General features: G+C 44.7%; 1 protein-coding gene across 47 annotated transcripts in view; it reads right to left on the bottom strand.

The window, feature by feature from the left end:
* LOC127001312 (protein piccolo-like) overlaps positions 1-24953 on the bottom strand; it is a 28123-nt gene extending 3170 nt beyond the window's left edge. For 4 of the 47 annotated variants that reach the window (XM_050865740.1, XM_050865742.1, XM_050865772.1 and 1 more), the window contains exons 1-3: positions 12574-12955; positions 4954-5666; positions 1605-1766 (exon numbers count right to left, since the gene is read on the bottom strand). In XM_050865740.1, coding sequence (XP_050721697.1) covers positions 1605-1766; positions 4954-5666; positions 12574-12658 — 960 coding nt within the window. In that variant the 5' untranslated portion in view covers positions 12659-12955. The other 43 variants (XM_050865743.1, XM_050865784.1, XM_050865780.1 and 40 more) reach the window with 42 other exon arrangements.

Raw genomic sequence — 24953 nt, 5'->3', positions numbered from 1 at the left:
CTCTCTCTCTCTCTCTCTCGAAGAAGAAGAAGAAGAAGAAGAAGAAGAAGAAGAAGAAGAAGAAGAAGAAGAATGACGAGGAAGAAGAAAATGAGGAAAAACGAATCAAAACAAAAACAATTAAGAACGTTTTCCACATGGTCCCAGATTTCCTTCAGAGCAAAGAGAGGAACAAATGACGCAATAGCAGGGACGCCGAGGGTGCCAGGCCGCGGCGGGAGGGTGTCAATGTAATAATGTTTGTGATATTGTGAGAATATATATATGTTCAAACTTTCATTGGAGTTTTGAGCATTGGGTAGTTTTATGACCCTTCTGTAGCATGAACCTAAAAAAAACACTCATTCTGTGCATTTCGAAGAGGCTTTCATAGGAGTTTCGAGCATTTCCAGGGGTAGTTTTATGACACTGGTGGTAGTTTGACCCTTCTTCCGTAGCATGAGAGAGAGAGAGAGAGAGAGAGAGAGAGAGAGAGAGAAGCTCGCTCGACGCTGCTCCTACGAAAGAAACAAGAACGAGAGCATAGAAGAGAGGTCAATTTCGGGTGGAGAGCAGCGTTACCAAATTATCGTACTCAGCCACTCAGCACATCGTATTTTTAGGTTTTTGACTCGCAGCTATAGGAAAAAAAAAACACCAACAAGTAACGCTTTTAACGATAACTTCACCTAGAATTATGTGTGTGGCTACGAAAGTTTTGGGCCCTGGAACTGATGAATGCGATGTTTTGAGTACGATAATATGGTAACGCTGGTGGAGGGGTGACTTAGGAATACTGATTCAGGAGGCCGTTCCAGAGATACGATTAAAGAGTATTTGAGATCTCTCGTCAAGGGGAGTTCACTAACGCCCCGCACTGATGAGATTTTGATTTTTACAGCAAGGGAGTCTGGTCAAAGGGCTGTAATAAAAAAAAGTAACAAAGAAGCCCGCTGGACGCTGCTCCGAGGAAGGAAACAAGAGCGACAGGCCAGAGGAAAGGTCAGTTCCAGGTGGAGAGGCGCCTTGGTCCCCTCCCCTGGGCTGGGTCAAGGCTGGGTCTGCTGCGGGGGAAGGGGCGGCTGTGCGTGGAGTCTGGGCTGGAGGCGAGAAGGCTACACTGAATAAGACAACAGACTTAAATCATCAGTTTATTTCCTTCAAGCGTTAAGGGCAGCACCATCCTTGCCGCTGAGCACTTCTTACGTTTATTTTGGACAAACTCTGAACTGACAACTATGAACAGATGTATCCGGCCGGCCATTGTGACACACAGGGCGATGAATCGTGATTGCCACAACGACATCATCAGCATTAACAACAACAACTTATGCTACTACTACTACTACTATTACTACTACTACAGCTACTACTATCACTATTACTACTACTACTACTACTACCACTACTACTACTACTACTTTTACTACTACTACTACTACTACTTCTATTACTACTATTACTACTACATAAATGATACCTCCACCCATGTTTATTTTCCCGACACATAATCATGGAGGGCTCCATAGCTTGGAGTTCATTAGCCCCAATTCTGTTCGTTAATGCTGGGTGGCGGCGGGGGTCACGCGGCAGGGCAGGGGTTCATACAGGCTGTTCTCGATGACCTGCACCGTCCCTGGCTGTTCCTGGCGGGCGGCGGGGGTCACGCGGCCGGGCAGGGGTTCATACAGGCTGTTCTCGATGACCTGCACCGTCCCTGGCTGTTCCTGGCGGGCGGCGGGGGTCACGGGGCCGGGCAGGGGTTCATACAGGCTGTTCTCGACGACCTGCCCAGAATATCCTGTGTCTGTATCTCGGCGGCTGGTCAACTGAATGGACCTCAACACTCTTTCTGTTGATCAACTTATAATATATATTTTTTTTTGTTTATCACCATTATCATTATTATCATCATCATCATCATCATCTCTCTCTCTCTCTCTCTCTCTCGTAAACACACACACACCAGAAAACACTAACGTGGGCCCGAGAGTTTCCGCTGCCGCTTCCAGATGATCACACCTACCACCGCCGCCGCCAGTATCACCACAATTATCACAGTCAGTACAGTTGTGGACGGCGAGCCAGAGGAAGGGTTCCCCGTGGTGGTGTTAGATGTGGACGGCCAGCCAGAGGAAGGGTTCTCCGTGGTGGTGTCAGGGCATGGGTCTGGTGGGCCGTTGAGTAGCCATTTGGAGGCGTCATCAGCAAAAACCGTCAGGCGTGTAATGTTCTCCGACCTGTAAAGTGTCTTTTCCATCTTGCTACAACCGTCGCCTGTCAGATTGAATTTGACCCTGCAGTGTTTTCCGGAACAATCATCTTTTACAACTTCTGCTCCCACTTCCAATAGATTCCACGTGGTACTGTTCAAGTTACATTCTGCGACAGAAAGACATTCCTCAGCTTTTTCTTTAAGCGTTTCGTCTTCTACCTTGATGCAGACTTGCTCAAAGTCATCTCCCGGCTTCACATACAACGATATCGACGTGGCGTTTCGTGGTTGCGTTTCATTCTTCTGATAGATTATTTTTTCTTCTCCCTCCTTCACGACTACGTCAGGGTCGAAGCAGTCCTTGGCGGAGGAGAAGCAGAGGGCGCCCACGAAGACCACAACGAGCAGGACAACCACAGCCACGCGTCCCGCCATCACCAGTGCGTGGCTGTGAGTACTACATGGAAAGACATACGGAGAGACAATCGTGCTCGCTTTCCGGATAAGAAAGAGGGTGAGGTTTCCGGTTATTGGTGACAAAAGAATATGGTGGTGCGCGTGCCACTGTCATATTATATCATACTCGTTGAAGCAGCTACGCATGGTTTTAGGATTTTGTGTTTTGTTAAATTAAAAGGAGGAGGAGGAGCAGCGAGAAGGAGTTAGAGTTGGAATACATAGGAATAAATAGGAAGAACAGACACCAGAAGACCTATCGGTCTATGGCGAGGGTGTCTGTTTACTACCGCTACTGCTAGTAATCTACGTGTGGTAGAACAGGACAGAATAGATGAAGGCTCCTCCCCACCCACCTCTCCCTCCGCCAACGTGCCGGCAGGAAATAGTTAGAAGAGAACACCATGTACCTTTAAGGAAGAATGGGACATGGAAATTTTACAGTAAAGAGAGAAATAAGAGGAAATTACTACCCTTAACTTACACTACTGGTAACCTAAGCTGTGGGGGAAAATGACTTCATTACATAAGAACATAAGAACATGGAAACACAGGGAGGCTGGAAGAGGCCGAGTGGCCTACACAGGGCAGCCCCAGAATCCCCCCCAAAGAATGGAGGAGGAAGAAAGGGAGAAATGAGTACGTGTCGGAAAGAAGAAAAAAATAAGTATGAGGATATAGACAAAAAATAAGGAGAAAAGAAGAAAGGAAATAGTGTCAAAAAAGAGAAAAAATGGAGCAAGAGGAAGACGACAAGAATGATGAAGAGAGATAAATGAGTATAGTTACAGGAGGAAAATTAAGTAGAAGGACGAAAACGAGGAAGAAGAGATGGATAAGGATCAAAGGAAGAAGAAGAAAGAGTAAGAGGAGGAGGGGGAGGACAGAGGTGAGGATGATGGGAAGAGTATAAAGAATAAAGGAAGAAAAAATGAGGAAGAGAAGTTCATGGGGGGAGAAAATGGAAGAAAAAACAATATACATAAGAACATAAGGAGCGCATTTTGCTATCTTAAAATGCCACGCCATACTCCCTGATAAGGCTTTTGCTGATTTGTCTTGTGTGGAGTCTGGGTTGGAGGCGTGAAGGCTACACTGAATAAGACAACAAATTTCAATCATCAGTTTATTTCCTTCAAGCGTTATGGGCAACACCATCCTTGCCGCTGAGCACTTCTTACTTTGGACAAACTCAAATGTAGCGTCTGAGAATGACTGACAACTATGAACACATGTAGGTATCCGGCCGGCCATTGTGACACACAGGGCGATGAAGCGTGATTACCACAACGGCATCATCAGCATTAACAACAATAACAGCAACAACAAAAACTTCTACTACTACTACTACTACTACCACTGTTACTGCTGCTGCTACTATTACTGGACTAAAAGTAATGAATCAGTTACATATAATATTCATTCCTAACTGCAGATTGATGATAATTTGTAAACATACGAGTACATACATCAAAATCATATGCAGGGATCTCATTGAGGGAAGATAAATACAAACTAACCACACGTGAACCACAACTATAGACTCAAAAACAATCAAAAGCGAAGGCGTGAATTCACCTTCTAATCTGCCCAGGTTCTGCCTCGCCGCCCAGCCTACGGTCCGGCCAGGAATAAGGACACTTGGCAGGAGTTACAGACACAGAGAAGCGTCCGGCGAGGTATTCTTGTTGGGGCTGCGACGTGATGAGGAGACAGCTATACAAATGATGGAGTTGGGACGGACGTGTTCCCTGCATCTTCCGCTCACGAGGCCTTGCTTTAGTTCACCTCACGCTGGGGAATAACAGTGGTAGGAGTTTAGTTCGGGGAGATCAACGATGGCGACGCCTCTGTGTGATCGCCAGGTAGGATGCTGGTCATGCCGTCACTGTTCCGCACACAGCCGCGTAACTCCGAGAGACCACGGGCATAAATTCTCAATAGTAAATACTGCACCATTAATTAACAGTACTTTATCTAAACAATCCCCATATCCACAGTGATTAACAATACTTCACACTAATTCAAAATCAAGCTGGAATGATATGCACAGCTAACATGTGAGTTAGTCAAAAGATGAATCAACTTTTGCTTGTAACACGACCCAGCCACTGTTGGGGCCAGGGACAACAGCCGTGTACCGACGCCTCATCATTTTTTTCCAACAACCCGGCCGGGAATCGAACCAGGGCGCTCGAGACACAAGACACAAAGTGATCTCTGGCGCTACGGTTCCTGGGTGGCTGCGGAGGTCACGGCCCCACGCGGCCGGGCAGGGGTTCATACAGGCTGTTCTCGATGACCTGCACTGTCCCTGGCTGTTCCTGGTAGGCGGCGGGGGTCATGGGGCTGGGCAGGGGTTCATACAGGCTGTTCTCCATGACCTGCACTGTCCCTGGCTGTTCCTGGCGGGCGGCGGGGGTCACGGGGCCGGGCAGGGGTTCATACAGGCTGTTCTCGATGACCTGCACTGTCCCTGGCTGTTCCTGGCGGGCGGCGGGGGTCACGGGGCCGGGCAGGGGTTCATACAGGCTGTTCTCGATGACCTGCACTGTCCCTGGCTGTTCCTGGCGGGCGGCGGGGGTCATGGGGCCGGGCAGGGGTTCATACAGGCTGTTCTCGATGACCTGCACCGTCCCTGGCTGTTCCTGGCGGGCGGCGGGGGTCATGGGGCCGGGCAGGGGTTCATAGAGGCTGTTCTCGATGACCTGCACTGTCCCTGGCTGTTCCTGGCGGGCGGCGGGGGTCATGGGGCCGGGCAGGGGTTCATACAGGCTGTTCTCGATGACCTGCACCGTCCCTGGCTGTTCCTGGCGGGCGGCGGGGGTCACGGGGCCGGGCAGGGGTTCATACAGGCTGTTCTCGATGACCTGCACCGTCCCTGGCTGTTCCTGGCGGGTGGCGGGGGTCATGGGGCCGGGCAGGGGTTCATACAGGCTGTTCTCGATGACCTGCATGGAATCCCTTGTACCTGCACCTCGGCGGCCGGTCGACTGAATGGACCTCGACACTGTTTCTGTTGATCAATTTGTAATATATTTTCTGCGTTTATCACTATTAACATTATTATTATTATTATTATTATCATCATCATACTCTCTCTCTCTCTCTCTCTCTCTCTCTCTCTCGTACGAGCTGGTATTTCTTATCATGAGACTTTTTCCTCTCTCATCCATCCCCTTAAACATCCTCTCTCTCTCTCTCTCTCCTTACTCTATACTTTTTTTCACATTATTTCTTCTTCTCCCTCTCTCATTCTTTCATTGTCTCTTTCTTTCCTTTCCTACGAGGTTTTCTATTCTAACGCCCATTTTATAGCTTTTCTACAGGCTCTTCTTTTATCATACCTATTCTACATGCTCCTCTTTTACATCCCTTTCTTCCAAGTCCAACAGTCTCCTCTCGTACGAACACTCTATAGTGGACTAGTGACCCATTAAACACACCATTTTCTTTCTCGTTTCCTCCACCTTCATTTCTTCAGTCTGGCCTGTAACTCACCTAGTCCTCTTTTTCTTCTGCCACTCTCATAACACACTAATAATCTTGCCTTCATATTCATCAGACTGCGAGGCACTACAACTGCTATACCCCTTTCTTCTCCCTCACCTACGGCCTCTTCCTTTCTCAACGTTCATTCTACATTCCTTTTCTCTTGTCCCTCAGCCAACACTTTCTCTCTCCTACGAACACTTACACCCATCCTATGGGCCGTATTTTAAGACACCATCGCTTCTCACATCAACTATTTCTAAAGGTCAAAGAGGGGATCAATCGGGTTTTCATGAGTGTTTTTTAAGGTTCATGGCACAGAAGAAGAGTCAAACTACCACCAGGGTCATAAAACTACCCCTGGAAAGGCCTACAGCTCCTACGAAACCCATGTCAACTATGTGAACTTGGGCGACGAAATGTTTTAAAATACGACCCTTCCTTTTCTTCTCCACCTAGCTCTCTTTTTCTCTCTCCTACGAACACTTTTCTCACGCCCATCCTATATCCCTTTCTTCTTCACCCAGCACTCTTTTCTCTCTCCTACGAACACTTTTCTCACGCCCATCCTATATCCCTTTCTTCTTCACCCAGCACTCTTTTCTCTCTCCTACGAACACTTTTCTCACGCCCATCCTACACTCTCTCCCTCTATACATGCTCAGTTCCCTTCCGCCCCGTCCAGGCCGCAACCACACGCACGTCACACTCATATGGTAATGCCCTTTAGCGTCCCACGAAGCCACGGTGTCCCCCCCTGCATGCCTCGTCCCTACGGCGCCGAGGAGCTATTAATAACGCCCTCCTCGAAGATGGAACTGCTAAGGTGTGCTATGTGCGGTGCTGACGTCAAGTTCACCTCCACCCTCGCTATTTCAGAGGAGGCTCGTGAACTTTGGCCAGTGTAAGTTCGCCCGTTTGAAAAGCCTCTCGTGGAAGTTCCTGGGATGTTCACGGGCAGTTTCGTCTTGCCAGTGATAGTTTTACCCAACGTCTGCATCCTGAACGAGAGTATGGGCCATAGTTTTAAACATTTTTGAGCCCAAACTCACATATTTAACAACCCTTTCATAAGAGTTTTGAGGCATTTCCAGTAGTTTTATGACCCTGGTGGTAGTTTGACCCTTCTTCTATACCATGAACCTAAAAAAACACTCATTAGAATTCGACTGATCACATTTTCGGCCTTTGGAAATGGTTGATGTGAGAGGCGGAGGCGTCTGACAATACCGACCTATCACCCATGAAAACCCTTAGGAAAGAGTCGTGATGGGAGCCTCAGACGTGTAAGGGTTGTATTCTTAAACATTTTGACGGCCAAGCACACATATTTTACAAGGCTTTCCTAGGAGTTATAGGAATCTCCAGGGGTACCTTTATGGCCCTGGTGGTAGTTTGACCCTTCTTCTGTACCATGAACATATAAAAACACTCATTAGAATCCGATTAATCTCCTTTTCTGGACTTTGGAAATAGTAGATGAGAGGGGTGGAAGCCTCTGAGAATACCGTCCTATCACCCATGAAAACCCGGTTAATCTTCTCTGTGGCCTTAGGAAAGAGTCGTGATGGGAGCCTCAGACGTGTAAGAATACGGGCTTTAATCTCCTTCACGTCCTGCCGATATGTTAAAGGCTAGAGGGCAAAGGGTAACGTTACCACCCCGCCTGAGGAAGATCCCACGCGTTTTGAGGTGTGTGTGTGTGTGTGTGTGTTCAGTGGTTCAATGTGTTTTTTTTTCTCCACTTGTTGTTGTTGTTCTTTTACTGTTTTGTACTCTAGACCAATCTGTATTTTCCTTTTCTTTACTGTTTTATTTCATTCACTGGTCCAATGTGTGTTTTTATCCAATTACATCATCACATAGCTGGGAGGACAAAAAAAAATCATGAAAGTCCAAAAACAAACAAAAACAAAAAGACTGTGGATGTTTTGCTCTATTTTACACTTTAACAGATTTTTTTGTCCATTTTTTGTCATAGGGGTCTTGTAAGTGTTTTTTTTTTTTTGTCTTATTTATTCATTTATTTATTTTCTATTTTATTTTGCGTGTGTCTGGACCCTCACACAGCCACTGGGGACAGAGGGCGAATGGGAGACCCTTCACTGCCTCAGCTAAAAATGGCGCAACTTAAACCTCTGATAAGCACATTAGTCTTGCAGAGGCCATGTGTGCAGACGAGGGACGGGGGTGCAGGGCGGTGAAGGGGTGAGGCTGGCAGACGGGGATATGGTGAGAGCCAGGAGGGGGGAGGGTGGCAGAGGGGGCTATGGTGTGAGCAAGGAGGGGGAGGAGGGGGTGTTTCCTGTAGGTGAGATCATCCTCCTGTTCGGGAAGAGCCACGCAGCTAACCTTGGAACGCTCCTGTAATATGTAAATTAACGACAGTGCCATTAACTCCTTCCTATGCGTTCACGCCGCTTTGGGGAGATAGGTAGACAAGATCCTGCATTTGAGTTGTAGCATACTATTCGCTGTCTTCTCTAGCGTATCAAAAGTCCTCTCTGGTATATGCTGCTTACACTAGCGAAGGTATGAGGGAAGACACGGGGTAGACCTTGCCCTCTCTTCGTCTCTCCCGCAGACCTTCGTTCCAAAAATGCTAGTGACTATAGATACGCACCGTCCTTCCCTTCGATCTTCGTCGCTAAACCTTTACGACTCTTGGTACGGGCCTAGTATTCTTCAACCATAAGCACATTTCAACTATTTAGCATCCATCTACTCCTTCCTATGCGTTCACGTCGTTTTGGGAAGATCGGTAGACAAGATCTTGCACTTGAGTTCTAGCATACCATCCGTTTTCTTTTCAAGCACATCAATAGGTAGATCTCTCTGCCCTCTGGTATATGCTGTTTACATCTTATTCTTCGAAAATAAACGCATTTCAACTATATAGCAGAAAACTTGTCCTATATGGGTTGTGGCTCCTGTTGTTTGGTGTGTGAAGGTCGACGGAGAACGCAGAATAAAGACAGACACGGACGGCTGGTGAAAAGGAAGAAAAAAAGCTGTCGGGTTCACCGTTGCCAGATTATCGTACTCAGAGCCTCGTATTTACCGGTTTCCGAGCCATAGCTATTGCCATAAACACCAATAATTAACCATTTTAATGATAACTGTATAAGAAGGCAGTTATTGGGGTCGAGGAGGCAGTGTTTGGGGTCGGAAATCGGCAAACATGGGAGGCTGAGTACGACAATCTGGCAACGTTGGTCGGGTTGTTTGTTGGTTCAGGGGGAGCAAAGACGCGCTGAAGGTCCCATTACGATGCAGAATAAGCCACATCATCGTCAGCAAATGCTCGTGATACCCGTAACTAATAGAAACTACGTGCCGGGTTATACTGGACCATGCTTAGCTAACGAATACAGCATTAAGATAAACATGACAAAGGAAATACTACGAGGCCACCAAAATCGGGTGTTCTTAGGCAGCCACCCATCAACAGCGTGCCGGGTAATACTGGACCATGCTTAGCTAACGAATACAGCATTAAGAAAAACATGACAAAGGAAATACTACGAGGCCACCAAAACCGGGTGTTCTTAGGAAGCCACCCATCAACAGCAACAACAAAAAGAAAAAAAAGCATAGGATAGCGTAGGTGGGTATGGTCCATGGTCACCACTCACTCTCTCCGCCTATGTCCACCATCCTTTCACTTCCGTATGTTCTTCCAGCGTGAAGGTCGCTTGGAGTGTTTGGCGGAGTGATGCAGCAGCCACATGCCCGCACACCCACACCCACACCTACACCTCCCGTCACGCCACCCTTCACAGCTCACCCATGTGTCATCATTTGCATAACATCTTTGGTTGGTATTGTCAGATGCTCTCATCCTTCACACCAACTATTTCCAAAGTCCAAAAAGGAGGTTAATTGAGTTCTAATGAGTCTTCTTTTAGGTTCACGGTACAGAAGAAGGCTCAGACCACCACCAGGATCATAAAAGTACCCCTGGAAATGCCCTAAACTCCCACGAAAGACTAGTAAATTACGTGTTCTTGGGCGCAGAAATGTTTAAAAATATGGCCCTTGCTCTCGACTCTCAGTAAATCTTTCCAAAGGCCGCAAAGAATAGTCGGGTTCCCATGAGTGTTTTTCCTGTTCATGGTGTAGAAGCCTTGTCAAACTGTTACTATACTATACTCATAAAACTACCCATGGAAATACTAACACAACGACCTTTACGAAAGCCTTATCAAATGTGGATGTGTGTGCCCTGATATGGCTGAGGATATGGACCAACCTTTCGTTTATCAAATGTCTGTTGCGAGAACCATAGTTACATTCTGAGTATATAGCCACGCGAGTATGTAAGATTTGGCCATCATTTATCTATATGGCAAAGTTAGTATATAAATGTCTTGCGAGAACCATAGTTACAGTACATTCTGAGTAGCCATTCAAGTAGGCTATATAAGATTCACCCATAATTTATCTATCTGGCAAAGTTAGTATATAAATGTCTTGCGAGAACCATAGTTACAGTACATTCTGAGTAGACATTCAAGTAGGCTATATAAGATTCACCCATAATTTATCTATCTGGCAAAGTTAGTATATAAATGTCTTGCGAGAACCAGTTACAGTACATTCCGAGTACCCATTCAAGTAGGCTATATAAAATTCACCCATAATTTATCTATCTGGCAAAGTTAGTATATAAATGTCTTGCGAGAACCAGTTACAGTACATTCCGAGTAGACATTCAAGTAGGCTATATAAGATTCACCCATAATTTATCTATCTGGCAAAGTTAGTATATAAATGTCTTGCGAGGACCATAGTTGCAGTACATTCCGAGTAGCCATTCAAGTAGGCTATATGAGATTCTCCCATAATTTATCTATCTGGCGTAGAAAGTAGTTGCATATTGATAAACCATGTCATGTCCCTTATGGTCACTCATCTAAACGTTCTTATATAGGAGCAGTGATTAGCGGGCTTTTTTCACATTAATTTTCGTCCTTGAGCTGAAAAAATATATAACAAAAGGCGTTTCCAAGCCGACGATGAAGGGAAGACATTCCTCAAACGCTGGTAAGCTAGATGAATATACAGTTTATACACCAGCAGACACATTTTTTTTCAGTCTACACAGCAGGCATTTAGGATCGTATTACAAGACATTTCATCGCCCAAGAACACATATTTGACAAGGCTTTCGTATGAGTTGTGGGCATTTCCAGGAGCAGTTCTATGACCCTGGTGATAATGTGACCCTTCCTCTGTATCATGAACCTGTAGAAACACTTATTAGAACCCAATTCACCCCATCTTTGACCTTTAGAAAGAGATAATGTGAGAAGCGAAAGTGTTTTGTAAGGCCGCCATGGGGTCGTATTATGAGACATTCCAAGAACACATATTTGACAAGGCTTTCGTAGGAGTTGTGGGCATTTCCAGGGGTAGTTTCATCCTTCCTCTGTACCCTGAGCCTAAAAAAACACTCATTAGAACCTGAATTAACCCCTCTTTGACCTTTAGAAATAGGTGATGTGAGATAGCAAAGCGTCTTATAATTTCAGCTACATATATCAGTATTATACAAGACCCTTTCGCTTTTCACATCAACTATTTCAAAAGGTCAAAGAGGGGATCAATCGGGATCTAATGAGTGTTTCTTTAAGTTCATGGTACAGAAGAAGGGTCAAACTACTACCAGGGTCATAGAACTCCTACGAAAGCCGTGTCAAATTAGTGTTCTTGGGCGGCGAAATGTCTTATACGACCCTATCTTTTTCAGTTCCCGCGCCGCGCTGTCAACATGTAGCTGTGCGTCACGTGATATGTGTGTGGATGACGCAACACAGGCGAGGCTGGTCACGGTCAAGCAGGGATGGTCCTTGGTGGTGCTGGACAACCGTGGAGAACTATTTGCTGCTGGTAGTGGTGGTGGTGGGCCCTCCCTCGCACACCCGCCGATCAATATAGTAGTATGGTGACCAGCTGCCGACACACACACACACACACACACACACACACACACGTAGCGGCTAATATTATATACGTAATTTTATGAACAGCATATTACTACGACCACCACCACCACCACCACTACTACTACTACTACTACTTCTACTACCTACAATAATAATAATAATAATAATAATAATAATCTTCAATGGCATCCTCCTGACACACACACACACACACACACACACACACACACACACTAACGAGAAAGCAGAGAAAATATTAACCCCTGGAGTCGCCTCAGACAACGCCACGCCACACCGAGGCCTACAAAAGACAACGATATGGTCGGCTCATCTATACAAGGAGGACCCGAGCCTTCCATCCCCCCACACAAAGGGACGCAGAGAGAAAAGGGCGGGTCCACTATAACACGACGCCTCTCTCTCTCTCTCTCTCTCTCTCTCTCTCTCTCTCTCTCTCTCTCACACACATAAGAATATACTAACGTTGGGTCGAAGGTCTCCGTTGCCTCTTCCAAATGGCCACCACTATTGCCAATGTCACCGCCACCACAGGCACTATAATCACCATCAGCGACTGAGGTTTTGAAACTTCTGCTGGGATCTCGGTAGAAGTGTAGTGTTCTTGGTCCTCAGTGGTCAGAGAGTTGAAAGAAGACGTGGATGGAGGGGTAGAGGTAGGGTTTTCAGTGGTGGTGTTAGGGCAGGGGTCTGGTGGTTCGAGTAGCCATTCCGAGGTGCCATTAGCTAAAACTCTCAAACGTGTGATAGCCGATGTACTGTAGGCTTTCTCTTCCGTTTTGGTATTACTGCCGACCTCCAGACGAAATCTGATCGAATAACTGAAAACATAACTCACGACCTCTACTTTCACCTTCAACAGATTCCACGTGGTACTGTTTAGCTCCATTCTTTCACCAGGAAAACAAACTTCAATTGGTTCTACAGTTTCGTTCCTCGCCCTGACGCAGACAGCCTTAAAGTCACTTCCCGGCTTCACGTATAACGATGTCGACATGCTTTTTTGCGGTTGGTCTGCATATTTGTAATAAACACTTTCAACGGTGTTATTCACGACTTGATCAGGCTTGGCACAGTCCCAGGCCGAGGCGAGGCAGAGGGCGCCTCCATAGCCTAGGGCGAGCAAGGCAACCACAACCACACGTCTTGCCATCACAGAATCACCGAGAGAGAGAGAGGGAGAGAAAGAGAGAATACGTTTGGGAGACGGATATCCTTTATCTTAAAGGTCAAGATTGTAAACACATACTTAACTCTCTCTCTCTCTCTCTCTCTCTCTCTCTCCCCTTTCAAATTATGTTGGATCAGTCTCATACAAATGCACACCTCCAGTTAATACTCATTCGTTAACTATCCCGCAAAAGATGATAGCTGTGCACATTCCTAGCTTATGTAGATTATAACAAATGCCTACATGCTCCAACATTACTGGGCTTACACACCCTCATTTGATAAGACTTTCGTAGAGGTTGTTGAGAGTGTTTCCATGGGTAGTTTTATAAGGCTTGTGATAGTATGACAAGGCTTCTGTACTATGCATGTGAAAACACTCATGAAAACCCGACTACTCTTCTTTTGTGACCTTTGGAAATATTTGTTGGGAGTCGAAAGCGTCTGAGCATACGGGTAAAGGAAGAACGCCTATCACTTTGGAGTTTAGAGCAGCGTTACCATATTATCGTACTCAAAACATCGCATTCATCAGTTCCAGGGCCCAAAACTTTCGTAGCCACACAGATAACGCGATTCTAGGTGAAGTTATTGTTAAAAGTGTTACTTGTTGGTGTTTGTTTCCTATAGCTGTGAGTCAAAAACCGAAAAATACGATGTGCTGAGTGGCTGAGTACGATAATTTGGTAACGCTGGAAACAGTTACACCAAGCCAGAGTGAGTCTGTAAAGTGTATTGCATTTGTATTGGGAGTACGTTAGGTTAGGTACTTTATGCGTGAATACACATAACCTAACTATATGACCATGATCTGACTGAACACATAATATCACACATTTCCAGCGGTTATAGACAGCTGTGCTAACTGATTTTCTGGGTAGAAACCCATATTCTCAGATGCTTCCGGCTTTCACACACACAAAAAAAAAATTACAAAAGCTACAAAGGAAATGTGTTGGGTTCTCATAAGTGTTTTTCACTTTCATGGTGCATAAACCTTGTCAAACTATCACCAGGCTCATATAATTTACCCATGGAAAATATACAGCACACTTTTTTGAAGCTGTAGTTCTGGAATCAATAGTGTCAGGGTAGACATGGTTAAGTTAGGTTATGTGTATACACGCACATAGTACCTAACCTAACGTACTCCCAATACAAATGCAATACAAACTACAATGCAGTACCATTACTATACAAAGCAGACCCAGCCCAAGCGTTTCGTTCATCATTATAACCATGCAAGCAATGACCAAGGATTCTCTGTCTAGTAAATCCCCTAAACTCCTCCCTAATGACCGTAACAGTGCCATGAGACCGATGTCCTTTTTGTTTCCATTCATCGGACCTTTATTGCCTAAAAATAGTGGAAAACTGGACTGCAACCAAACCAGTCATTCTTCCTGGTCAGAGGATGTCCTGCTAACCAGTATCAACACAACTGTGAAACTCCACTCTGCCTGGGCACACTTCAACCACTAGCCCACCTTGCTGACAATATCCTGAATGTTATGCTACTCATTTACTACATAATCGCCCGCAGTCGCATCAGCCACGTATTGGGCCAGGTGGTCACGGCAAGGACCCAAATGTTTGTAAAGTATAATTAAGGAGCATTTTATAGTCTGAATACGTTGCATGCAGGGGACGTCCGCCACTATTATGAAGTCTGCTGCTGCCCGAATCAATGTCAAGGTTGCCAGACGCCGCCGTTGGACTCCACAACCCCACGTACACGCCGTCCACCCAGACTCATGACTCATGCATCTACGTACATACGTACAAAATAATTATACACTGAAGAACTCCCAAACACACGTGTCCACGGGTTTCATGTGGAGCCTATGAGGGTGATAAAACCGGGTGTGAGTCGCTTCCTTGAGCATAGCCAAGGTCTTGTTTGTTGTCACCCACCCTGCAGTCCATTTTGTGAAACATGACTCCTGCAAGGCTAGACAGCGGGCCGGAGGTGGTGAAGCCTGGCCACGGACCGCTGACTCCTACGGGCCTGTGCGGAGGAGGGTGCTTGGTGAGGCGGCCCATTGCTTGCTGCCCCCCTTACGTGTGTGTGTGTGTGAGAGAGAGAGAGAGAGAGAGACGCCGTTATGAGCCTCGACTGTGGGTAATCTCAATACAAGTACAGTAGGCAAGCCTTGTCATGGAAGACCAGTTGAACTTTAATTATATAAGGTGACTTAGCTGGAAGGTGTGAACAATGTGCCCCATATATAGGCGGCCACATCCTCTCACCAAATCACTTCCTTTTCCTGAAGCAACGAAGATTCCTTGCCGCAAGGGAATGAATGATTGGATAACTTATACATTTATCCAAGCACGTGGAACCTTGAGTGAATGGTGAATGACCTAGACTCTCCCCCCGCCCCCCCCCCCCACACCCCACACACACACACAAATCAAATCAGTAAGACCAGTATTTTAAGCCTTTGGTGTTGCCGAAGCCCAACATATTTACACAGCAAAATATACATACATATATACATCATTCATACATACATTCACATATACATACATACACATGCGTGCGTTAACGGAAGGAGGTGGCCGAGTGGTCAGCCCGCAGACATGGTGACCCGAGGATCCGGGTTCAAGCAGTTCAAGTTCCACCACAAGGCGCTAACAATTATTTTCAACTATCAGCGACTGCCGGAAGATTACCTACATGCAGTGTCCAGATCCTCGAGCAACCCTAATTTTAGCGACTTCGGTCAAGAGGAGCAGCATGGGCCAAGCAAGTCACGGTAGCCACTGAAAATAAAATTCGTCTGCGCCACTATCGGGCTGGGCCATCCACTGGGTCCCCCCAAGAGTGCCTACCGACGCTATGGGAAGCACTACACATACATAAAAATAATTCCGTGATGTTCCTCTGTAAGCAGCGATGACGTCAAGGGGCCTTTAAACATTTGCACACTAAACAGTCCTTACTGACGGATAACAAAGCCTCTGCTAAGATCGCCGAATCATGGTCAAACAACATTAGTAATACGCCCTGATGGTATTCACTTCACGTTTAAGGCTCGTCCTCACCCAACAAGACAGGGGTGGAAGAATGGGTGGGATGCAAGAAACAGGAATAGAGAGGTGGATTTGAGGCAGGAAGGACGAGAGGAATGAAACAGGAGTAGAAAGATAGAGAGATAGTAATGACAGGAGTGAAAGGATGAGTGGAATGCATGAAACAAGGGTAGAAAAGCAAGGGAGCAAGGGAGGTCTGGGGGGTCACGTTATGGAGTGGAGAGACTCGGGAGGGAAAAGGGATGCCGCCAGGGGCTGATCCACCACCCACACAGGCAGGAAGGTCACCCCACCCGCATGCCGCTTCGCCCGCGACCCCATGACTCCTCCCACACCTTCATACCATCCCGTTGTCTCTAGCTCTGGTCTGAACCCTCATCCCGCCCACATCTATTATCCTACCCCGTTGTTGTCTGCACCGCCATCTCGCCCCGTTAGCATGAGAGCCCCAGACATATCCCTTATTTGATGTAATCCGTGTATATCTACCTACATGTTAATCCAAAATGCTGGGTATATAGAAAGATAAGAAGTGAGCATTATGGTTCAAGGCACGTATTATCAGACGCTTTCAACTCAACAATTATTTTCAAAGGCCACTAGGAGATCAGTCGGGTTCTCATAAGTGTTTTCACGTTCATGGTGCGGAAGCCTTGTCAAACTATCACAAAACTCATAAAGCTACCCATGGAAATGCCCACAACAACCTCTACGAAAGCCTTATCCAATATGGAAGTGCAAGTCACGAAATGTTTGATGAGAATGTGGGAGCAATAAACAGACAAAGGAAGTAAGAATCATGGTGTAGACGAGAGCTTCCTCAAATTATTTAAATGAAAAATACGATAAAAAGAGGACATATTCATCCATCATTAATAACGTAACATGTATAATTACCGACCTATTGAACACATACTTTGAAATAGCTCGGCAGTCGTCTGGGACATGGAAAAACAAAACATGTCTAAAATTAGTCTTCAAACGATGGAGGTATTGCTTTATATTCACCCAGCGTAGCCCATACATAGAACCAGCATGTGCCTTCAAATTATACTGCCTAACCATTTACGGCCACTGCTCAAGGCTACGCAGGTGTGCCAGCTCGGTACTCTCCCTTTTTAAGTCATCCTAACCAAATGTCAGGTATTCAGGGACACACAGATCATAATAATAGGGCTCTGGCAACGCTGCAGAAACTGATGACGTTGGTTACTATTCTCTATTTTAGTACGATCAAATAAAATCAGTTTGGTTCTTCTTATGTCTTCCTCAGCAACCCTTGTGAAAAAAAGTGATATATCTATGTTGACGAATTCATCAAACAGCTACGTTAAAATAAACTCGCGAAAGCAACTCTTAAAAGCTAGGAAAACCGCTCTTACATCACGTATGGTGTTAATATTGGCTATTATACGTGTTGAAATCAAATGATATTGCTTCTAATACATACCTGCCTACCTATCTTTAAGAGGCAACGTCTATTTTACTCTGTGCGAAGCTAGTTTTGAGTGTAACTTTTGTACAACTCGCAAAAGACATAAAAAAAAAGCACCTGTCCCGATATGGTTCCCTTCACATACCCTTTCCCTTCATAGGATCTCTACTTCCCTTGACACAACCACAAGAACAACATTACATTATATCCTTTTCAGAGGCATCAAAACATGGCAGGTTCATTCTCATACCTTTACAATACACACTCCAACCCATATATTTCCCAATACAGCATCCCAGTACAGTATAATGTAACTTTTAAGGACACATCAACAAAAAATAAGCAATTATATTCCTTTTAGAGGCATCAAAACATGGCAGACTCATTCCAATACCCTTACAATACACATTCCTTCATATACTTCCCGGTTACAAGCTTCCAAATATAAAGTAACGTATTTGGACCAGGCAATTAAACCCGTGTATGGCACCACCTACAACAAAAAACACAATCATATCCCTTTTAGAAGCATCAAAACATATGGCAGACTCATTTCAATACACATTCCTTCATATACTTCCCGGTTACAAGCTTCCAAATATAAAGTAACGTATTTGGACCAAGCAATTAAACCCGTGTATAGCACCACCTACAAAAAAACAAACAATCATATCCCTTTTAGAAGCATCAAAACATGGCAGACTCATTTCAATACCCTTACAATACACATTCCTTCATATACTTCCCGGTTCCAAGCTTCCAAATAATGTAACGTATTTGGACCAAGCAATTAAACCCGTGTATAGCACCACCTACAAAAAAACAAACAATCATATCCCTTTTAGAAGCATCAAAACATATGGCAGACTCATTTCAATACACATTCCTTCATATACTTCCCGGTTACAAGCTTCCAAATATAAAGTAACGTATTTGGACCAAGCAATTAAACCCGTGTATAGCACCACCTCCACCAAAAAAAAAAAAATAAATAAATAAATAAATAAAAATCATATCCCTTTTAGAAGCATCAAAACATGGCAGACTCATTTCAATACCCTTACAATACACATTCCTTCATATACTTCCCGGTTACAAGCTTCCAAATAATGTAACGTATTTGGACCCAACAACCCGTGTGGTGAACCTCGCCAGACCCAAGTTTCAAGGCCACACCTCCCCCGCGGGCAAAAACCAGCAGCCACATCCCCTATCCTTGCCAGCGTTTATTAGAGGGTGCTGTTGCTCTCCCTCTGGCAAAACTCCATTGAAACACAGAATCACACAAATAAAACTGATTATTATACGTCCACTTGAGAGATAATGAAGCCCGTACGGTATTCATTTACAAAGATCACAGATGAGTCGAGTTCTCAGGAGTGGGTGTTTTTTTTTAAGGTTCAATCTATTACCAGGGTCATAAAACTACACCATGGAACAACAAAACCCACAATCTCTACTAAAGCCTGAGAGAGAGAGAGAGAGAGAGAGAGAGAGAGAGAGAGAGAGAGAGAGAGAGTAGCTACGTCACAATTTTTTTTATTACTACAACTGAGTCACGAGTCCAGACAAGAAGCAAAACCACCACACAATTAACCCTGTCCCCTCCTCCTCCTCTTCCTCTCCTCCTGCTCCTCCTCCTCCCCTTCTTCCTGTGGTGGCGTGGTACATAAAGAACGAGGAACGCCTAGAATTATTACGCATTGAATCACAGCAGCCATTTGAAGAGACCCCAAAATGATGTTATAGGGGAAGGTTCGATATGGAAGAGAACATTGCAAGAGTTTCCCGTTACTATGGTTCGTCCCTTTTACTAAACTGGACACCTTGCACCTGACACATGTTTTCCTTACTCTTCCCTTTATCTTCTTTTATGCTGTCTACTATCTTTTATGCTGTTTTCCTTTCTCCCATCCTCCTCCTCCTCCTCTTCCTGTTCCTTACTCTCCCCTTCCTCCTCTTCTATGTGTATCTCCTTCCTCGACAGTTGCTTCTCTCCTTTTCCTCCTCTAAGTCCTCTTTCTCTTTTCCTCTTCCTCCTCCTCCTCTTATTCACCCCCATAATCAAGGCTAACCTGACCCGTTGCCACCCAGCCCCGCCTCAAGATGTACTCCATGTAACCTGACACGCTGGACCAATTAACCGTGCTCTTAATACTCTTCTTCCCGTTGCCAGACATACAACAGCTAACTCCCAAGGCTTATAATGTTATGTGGGTTTGTATACGTTTATGAAATCTTGACAACTTGACCTCGAGGAAAAATAAAGGCCATATATCTACAATACTTAGGGATTTTCATATGTTGCTAATGTACGGTATATATTGTTTGCAGCCTTGTTTTTCTTTTCCCTTGACGACTATCTATTAAAATTTAGAACCATAGTCGAGGGGGAGCCATTACAAAGCCTTCACTATCTACTATTACATGAAAAACGATAGCTAGGCAGATCCATGCTTGTTTCTGCGTTTGAAAATCTAGAACCATATTCGAGTGGGAGGCATTACTAAGCCTTCACTATCTACTAATACATGGAATAACAAGTAACAAAACGACCTAGCTAGGCAAATAACGTGACCATGAAGCTTGATGTGGTAACAGGACTTTTCTTTTTCTTTACCTCATTCAGTTACATATACACGAAAACTTCACCTCACGGAAAAATACAACAATAAGAAACTGAGGATTTGTGACCATGCTAATACTTACAGACCAAGACATGACACCCAATACTATGACTCATGAATACAAGTTAGTTTTGTTTTATTTTATTTTAAGGTGGAATTTGTGTCTCACCCGCTGTGTTAGTACCTCTTCCTCCTTTTTTTTTTTTTCAGGGGTGGCTATTCCCTGGAGGACCCGTGTAACCAAATATGCAGAAATTAATGTGAGGAGCAAGAAGAGAAGAACAGCTCGACATGTGCTTGAAGGTTATCGTCTATATTCTCATTCCCTTTTCCTTCAACACATTTAGTCACACCACATTTCTGACCATGAAAAGCTGACCTCACGGAAATATAAAGCAATAACTGAGGATTCATGTTCATGGTGAGATACGTCTACTAATACTAATAGAGATACGTTTGAAAATGCAGGCCTATTAAATATATACACTGCCAGCACCAGCCCAGCAGCTATCTTGTCACCTTAGATCTTCTTACATAATAAAACCTCTAGACTAACTGGTATGTTCCTCCACCAAGGCATGACACCCAATACCATGACTCATGAATACATACAAGTTAGTTTTGTTTCATTTTCTTTTACGGTGGAATTTGTGTCACTCTTTTCTTTCACGGCCAGTTTCACAGTTCCTCATGACGGGTTAGTAAGCTCCCAAACCAATACCAGAGCCTTCGAAATTTCCTTGTATAGTGTCTGGTGTTGATATTTAAGTTCACAAATTTGACGAACCTATACAGGAAAAGTCTTGTGTATTTAGTGTGGCATTGAAGACCTCGCCGTTTTGGATTGTATGGGATTCAATAGTTTGGTTCGGGCTGTTACGAAGACTGTGCTGGACTGTGAAACCGGCTCTCAGTGAGTCTTTCAGGGGTGGCTATTCCCGTACATCCCCTCACATCCCCTTTCCCTCCCCATGTATCCCCAATCGCCAGACCCAAGTTTTAAAGCCACACCTCCCCCGCGGGCAAAAACCAGCAGCCACATCCCCTATCCTTGCCAGCGTTTATTAGAGGGTGCTGTTGCTCTCCCTCTGGCTGATATACCTCCACTTAGCAAAACTCCAATGAAACACAGAATCACACAAATAAAACTGATTATAGTCTGCACTCACTGTTTGCTGGGGGAAGGGCTGATTCTGGACCGGAATTGGATCCCTGCACCCTGGGGACACCTGGGGTTCTTGCACATTGACCTCAGGGTAAAGGGGGAGGGCCGGTCAACTCTCCTCAATGCCCCTTCGTCTGCCTCCTCGCTGAAGTTACTCTCCAGCGAGGTGTTGGGTTCGTCTGAGCCTGAAGTATCCATGGCTGACACAGACACAGACACCTTTAGGGTTGTATTTTAAAACATTTCGTCGCCCAAGTTCACATATTTGACATGGCTTTCGAAGGAACTGTAGGCCTTTCCAGGGGTAGTTTTATGACCCTGGTGGTAGTTTGACCCTTTTTCTGTGCCATGAACTTAAAAAAACACTCATGAAAACCAGATTGATCTCCTCTTTGACCTTTAGAAATAGTTGATGTGAGAAGCGATGGTGTCTTAAAATACCTCAAGCCCTCATTTCAGTCAGAGGGTCACACGTGGTTGAAGCCAGATATTTTTTCCTCTCTCTCTCTCTTTCCCAGTTCACTTACGTGGGTTAGATTTACTATTATAATTTACTTTGAACAGACACAGACACCTTCAATTATCTAACACAACTCATCCATATGGACATAAGAGCTTCAAGACATTCCTTTTTTTCTCTTTCCCAGAGTTCACTTGATTCAGTTCACTTCCCTCAGACACTTGGCTTCAATGATTTACTTTAATTCACTTTCAACACAAGCCTCAAGAACTCATTCAGAGGGTCACAGGTGTTTCTAGACAGATTATTCAGTCTTTTTCTTTCCCAGAGTTCACTTCCCTCACATACTTAACTTCAACGATTTACTTTGATAATTTACTTTCAACACAAGTCTCAAAACTCATCTCATCTCAAGCCAATTAGTTTTCTCCTCTTTATTCTTTTCTAGAGTTAACTTTCCTTCACTTACTTGGCTTAACGATCAACTTCAATACTTTCAACAGACACAGCATTTTCAAGTCTTAAAAATTCAATTCATCCAGGACACACTTGCTTCATCTCTGACGTTTTTCTTTACTTTTTCTATCTATCACTTGTTACAATCCACTTTCCTCACACACTCGCCTTCCAAAAGTAGTTCTGGGCAAGAATTAAACAATAGCACATGAAATTCTCTTCACTTTCACTGTTCAACGTCCTTATTTTCTCTTGTAGGGATGGACGGAGATTGAATTCAAGTACGGTACAAGTTTCAGCACTTAGAAATTCTGTAAAACATGTATAAAACTTGTTACCTACGCGTATTCAACTCAGCCACAGGTGTTTCATTCCATTTTTTTTTTTTTTTGTCTTCATTTAATATATTCTCCACTTCCTTCACACACTTTTACTCCTGTCCACTTTATGGCATCACAGGAATGGCCTAGCTAAGTTCACAAACCAATGGCAATAGATCATTCACTTTCCTTTTTTAATTCTTTCCGAGAGCCTTCACTTGAATATTATAAACACCACTTCCTTCACACATTTAAGTGGCTACTTCTCTCCACTTTATGACATCACGGGAATGGCCAAAGTTCACAAATCGATAACATGGGATTCAGGTAACACAAATTTCAGCTCAAAGAAATTATGTCGTATATGTATAAAACGCACAAGAATTACTAGTTTTCTTTATGTATTCGCTTTTAACATTTTTTCTAAGCCCCTGATATCGTAGTAATGTATTTGCTGGTATAAGCTATACTGCACAATGTCAAACCAGCTAATATCTGTCAACATATAGCCCCCTGACAACCTATATAGTCTATTTCGTGTCATAGTTTTCACTGCACTCCATCCCAATTACTATACTCAACTAAATATATAACCAATGACATCCTCCATCTCCTATTTAGTGGGATGATCTTGACTGCACAATGTCAAATCAGCTAATATCTGTCAAAATATAGCCCCCTGACAACCTATATAGTCTATTTCGTGTTATAGTTTTCGCTGCATTCCATCCCAGTTACTATATTCAACTAAATATATAACCAATGACATCCTCCATCTCCTGCACAATGTCAACCCAGCTATGTCAACCCATCCCTGACATCCTGCATCTTCTATTTCGGGGTATAATCTTCACTGCATTTCATCCTAGTTACTATTCACTAACTCAATATATAACCCTTGACATCCTACATCTATTTCGTGGTAAAATATTCACGGCTTCCCTACCAGTCACTCCCATCATCCATTTACAATAACAATAACTGGTAACAGCTGACATGATGCTAGGTGATGTCAACGGCCAGTTTTACCTTTTTCTTCCCTTCCCACACACTGACAGGAAGGGACAAGCAACGGGCATCTTCACCAACGCATATATAACCCCTGGCATCCTATATACTCTATTTCGTGGTATACAATCTTCTCTACATCTTCATCAGTCACTCCTCATCTCCCATTAACATGATGCTAGGTGGATGTCAACAGCCAGTTTTTCCTTTTTCTTCCCTTCCACACACTGACAGGAAGGAACAATCAATGGTCACCTAACACTACCTATCCTTCCCCTGTCTCCACCTAGCAAACCATGGCAGCTCTCATACCTCCCTCTTGAGAGTCATGAGATATTTCAACGGACGCCACACAGAACAGGATGTGCTTATGGGATGAATTCAAACCATAACGGCATTGCCAAGGGAGGAGGGAAAGGGGGCAACCAGCAGAACCATCCCAGGACACGCCCACACGCATTTCCTTGGGCGTACTGCAGGGAGAGCTCATGGTTCCTGGTTATAACTCCTATATCCTTATCCACACCTCCATGCACAGGACCCAAGGATGCAAGTTACAAGCTTCTTCACACCCACAAAGACATCTGCATGGGCGTACTACAAGGGTATCTCATGGTTACTAGTATTGTCTGATTTCTATATCCTTATCCACACCACGTACAGGAGGCCAAGACACAAGTTACAGATAAGCTTCTTCACACCTACAAATATATTTCCTTGGGCGTACTACAAGGATATCTCATGGTTCCTGGTATTAACTCTACAATGAGAGCTCCAGGATAAAGCCACAACGTTTCCGGGGCTAATACATTGATTTCTACTCACTGACCCACACCGCCAGAGAAAGAACTGCTTGGGGTATTTTTTTTCCGTCACCACATTGAGCTCATCACAGCACATTCAAAAGAGATGCAGGAAACGCCCGCCAGCACCAGTCATAACCCGCCTTTTACAAGTTAGATTTCGAGACTAGACTGGTACGGAGACGCAACAGGAAAGAGACGCGTCCTGATAGGTCCTGAACACGAAACGAACACAAGACAACCAGGAACGGACTCGTACACTACACGTCCGTTATCTCCCACCGCTGGACTGTCAATGAATGGGTTGCGTGATGGTGTGGGCAGCCTACCAGCAACCTCTCAGGCCCTCACCCCTTGCCATCAGT

Source organism: Eriocheir sinensis, chromosome 20, assembly GCF_024679095.1.
Source record: "Eriocheir sinensis breed Jianghai 21 chromosome 20, ASM2467909v1, whole genome shotgun sequence".
NCBI lineage: Eukaryota > Metazoa > Arthropoda > Malacostraca > Decapoda > Varunidae > Eriocheir > Eriocheir sinensis.
The sequence above is the reverse complement of the archived record's forward strand: the minus strand, read 5'-3'. Positions and strand labels throughout refer to the sequence as shown.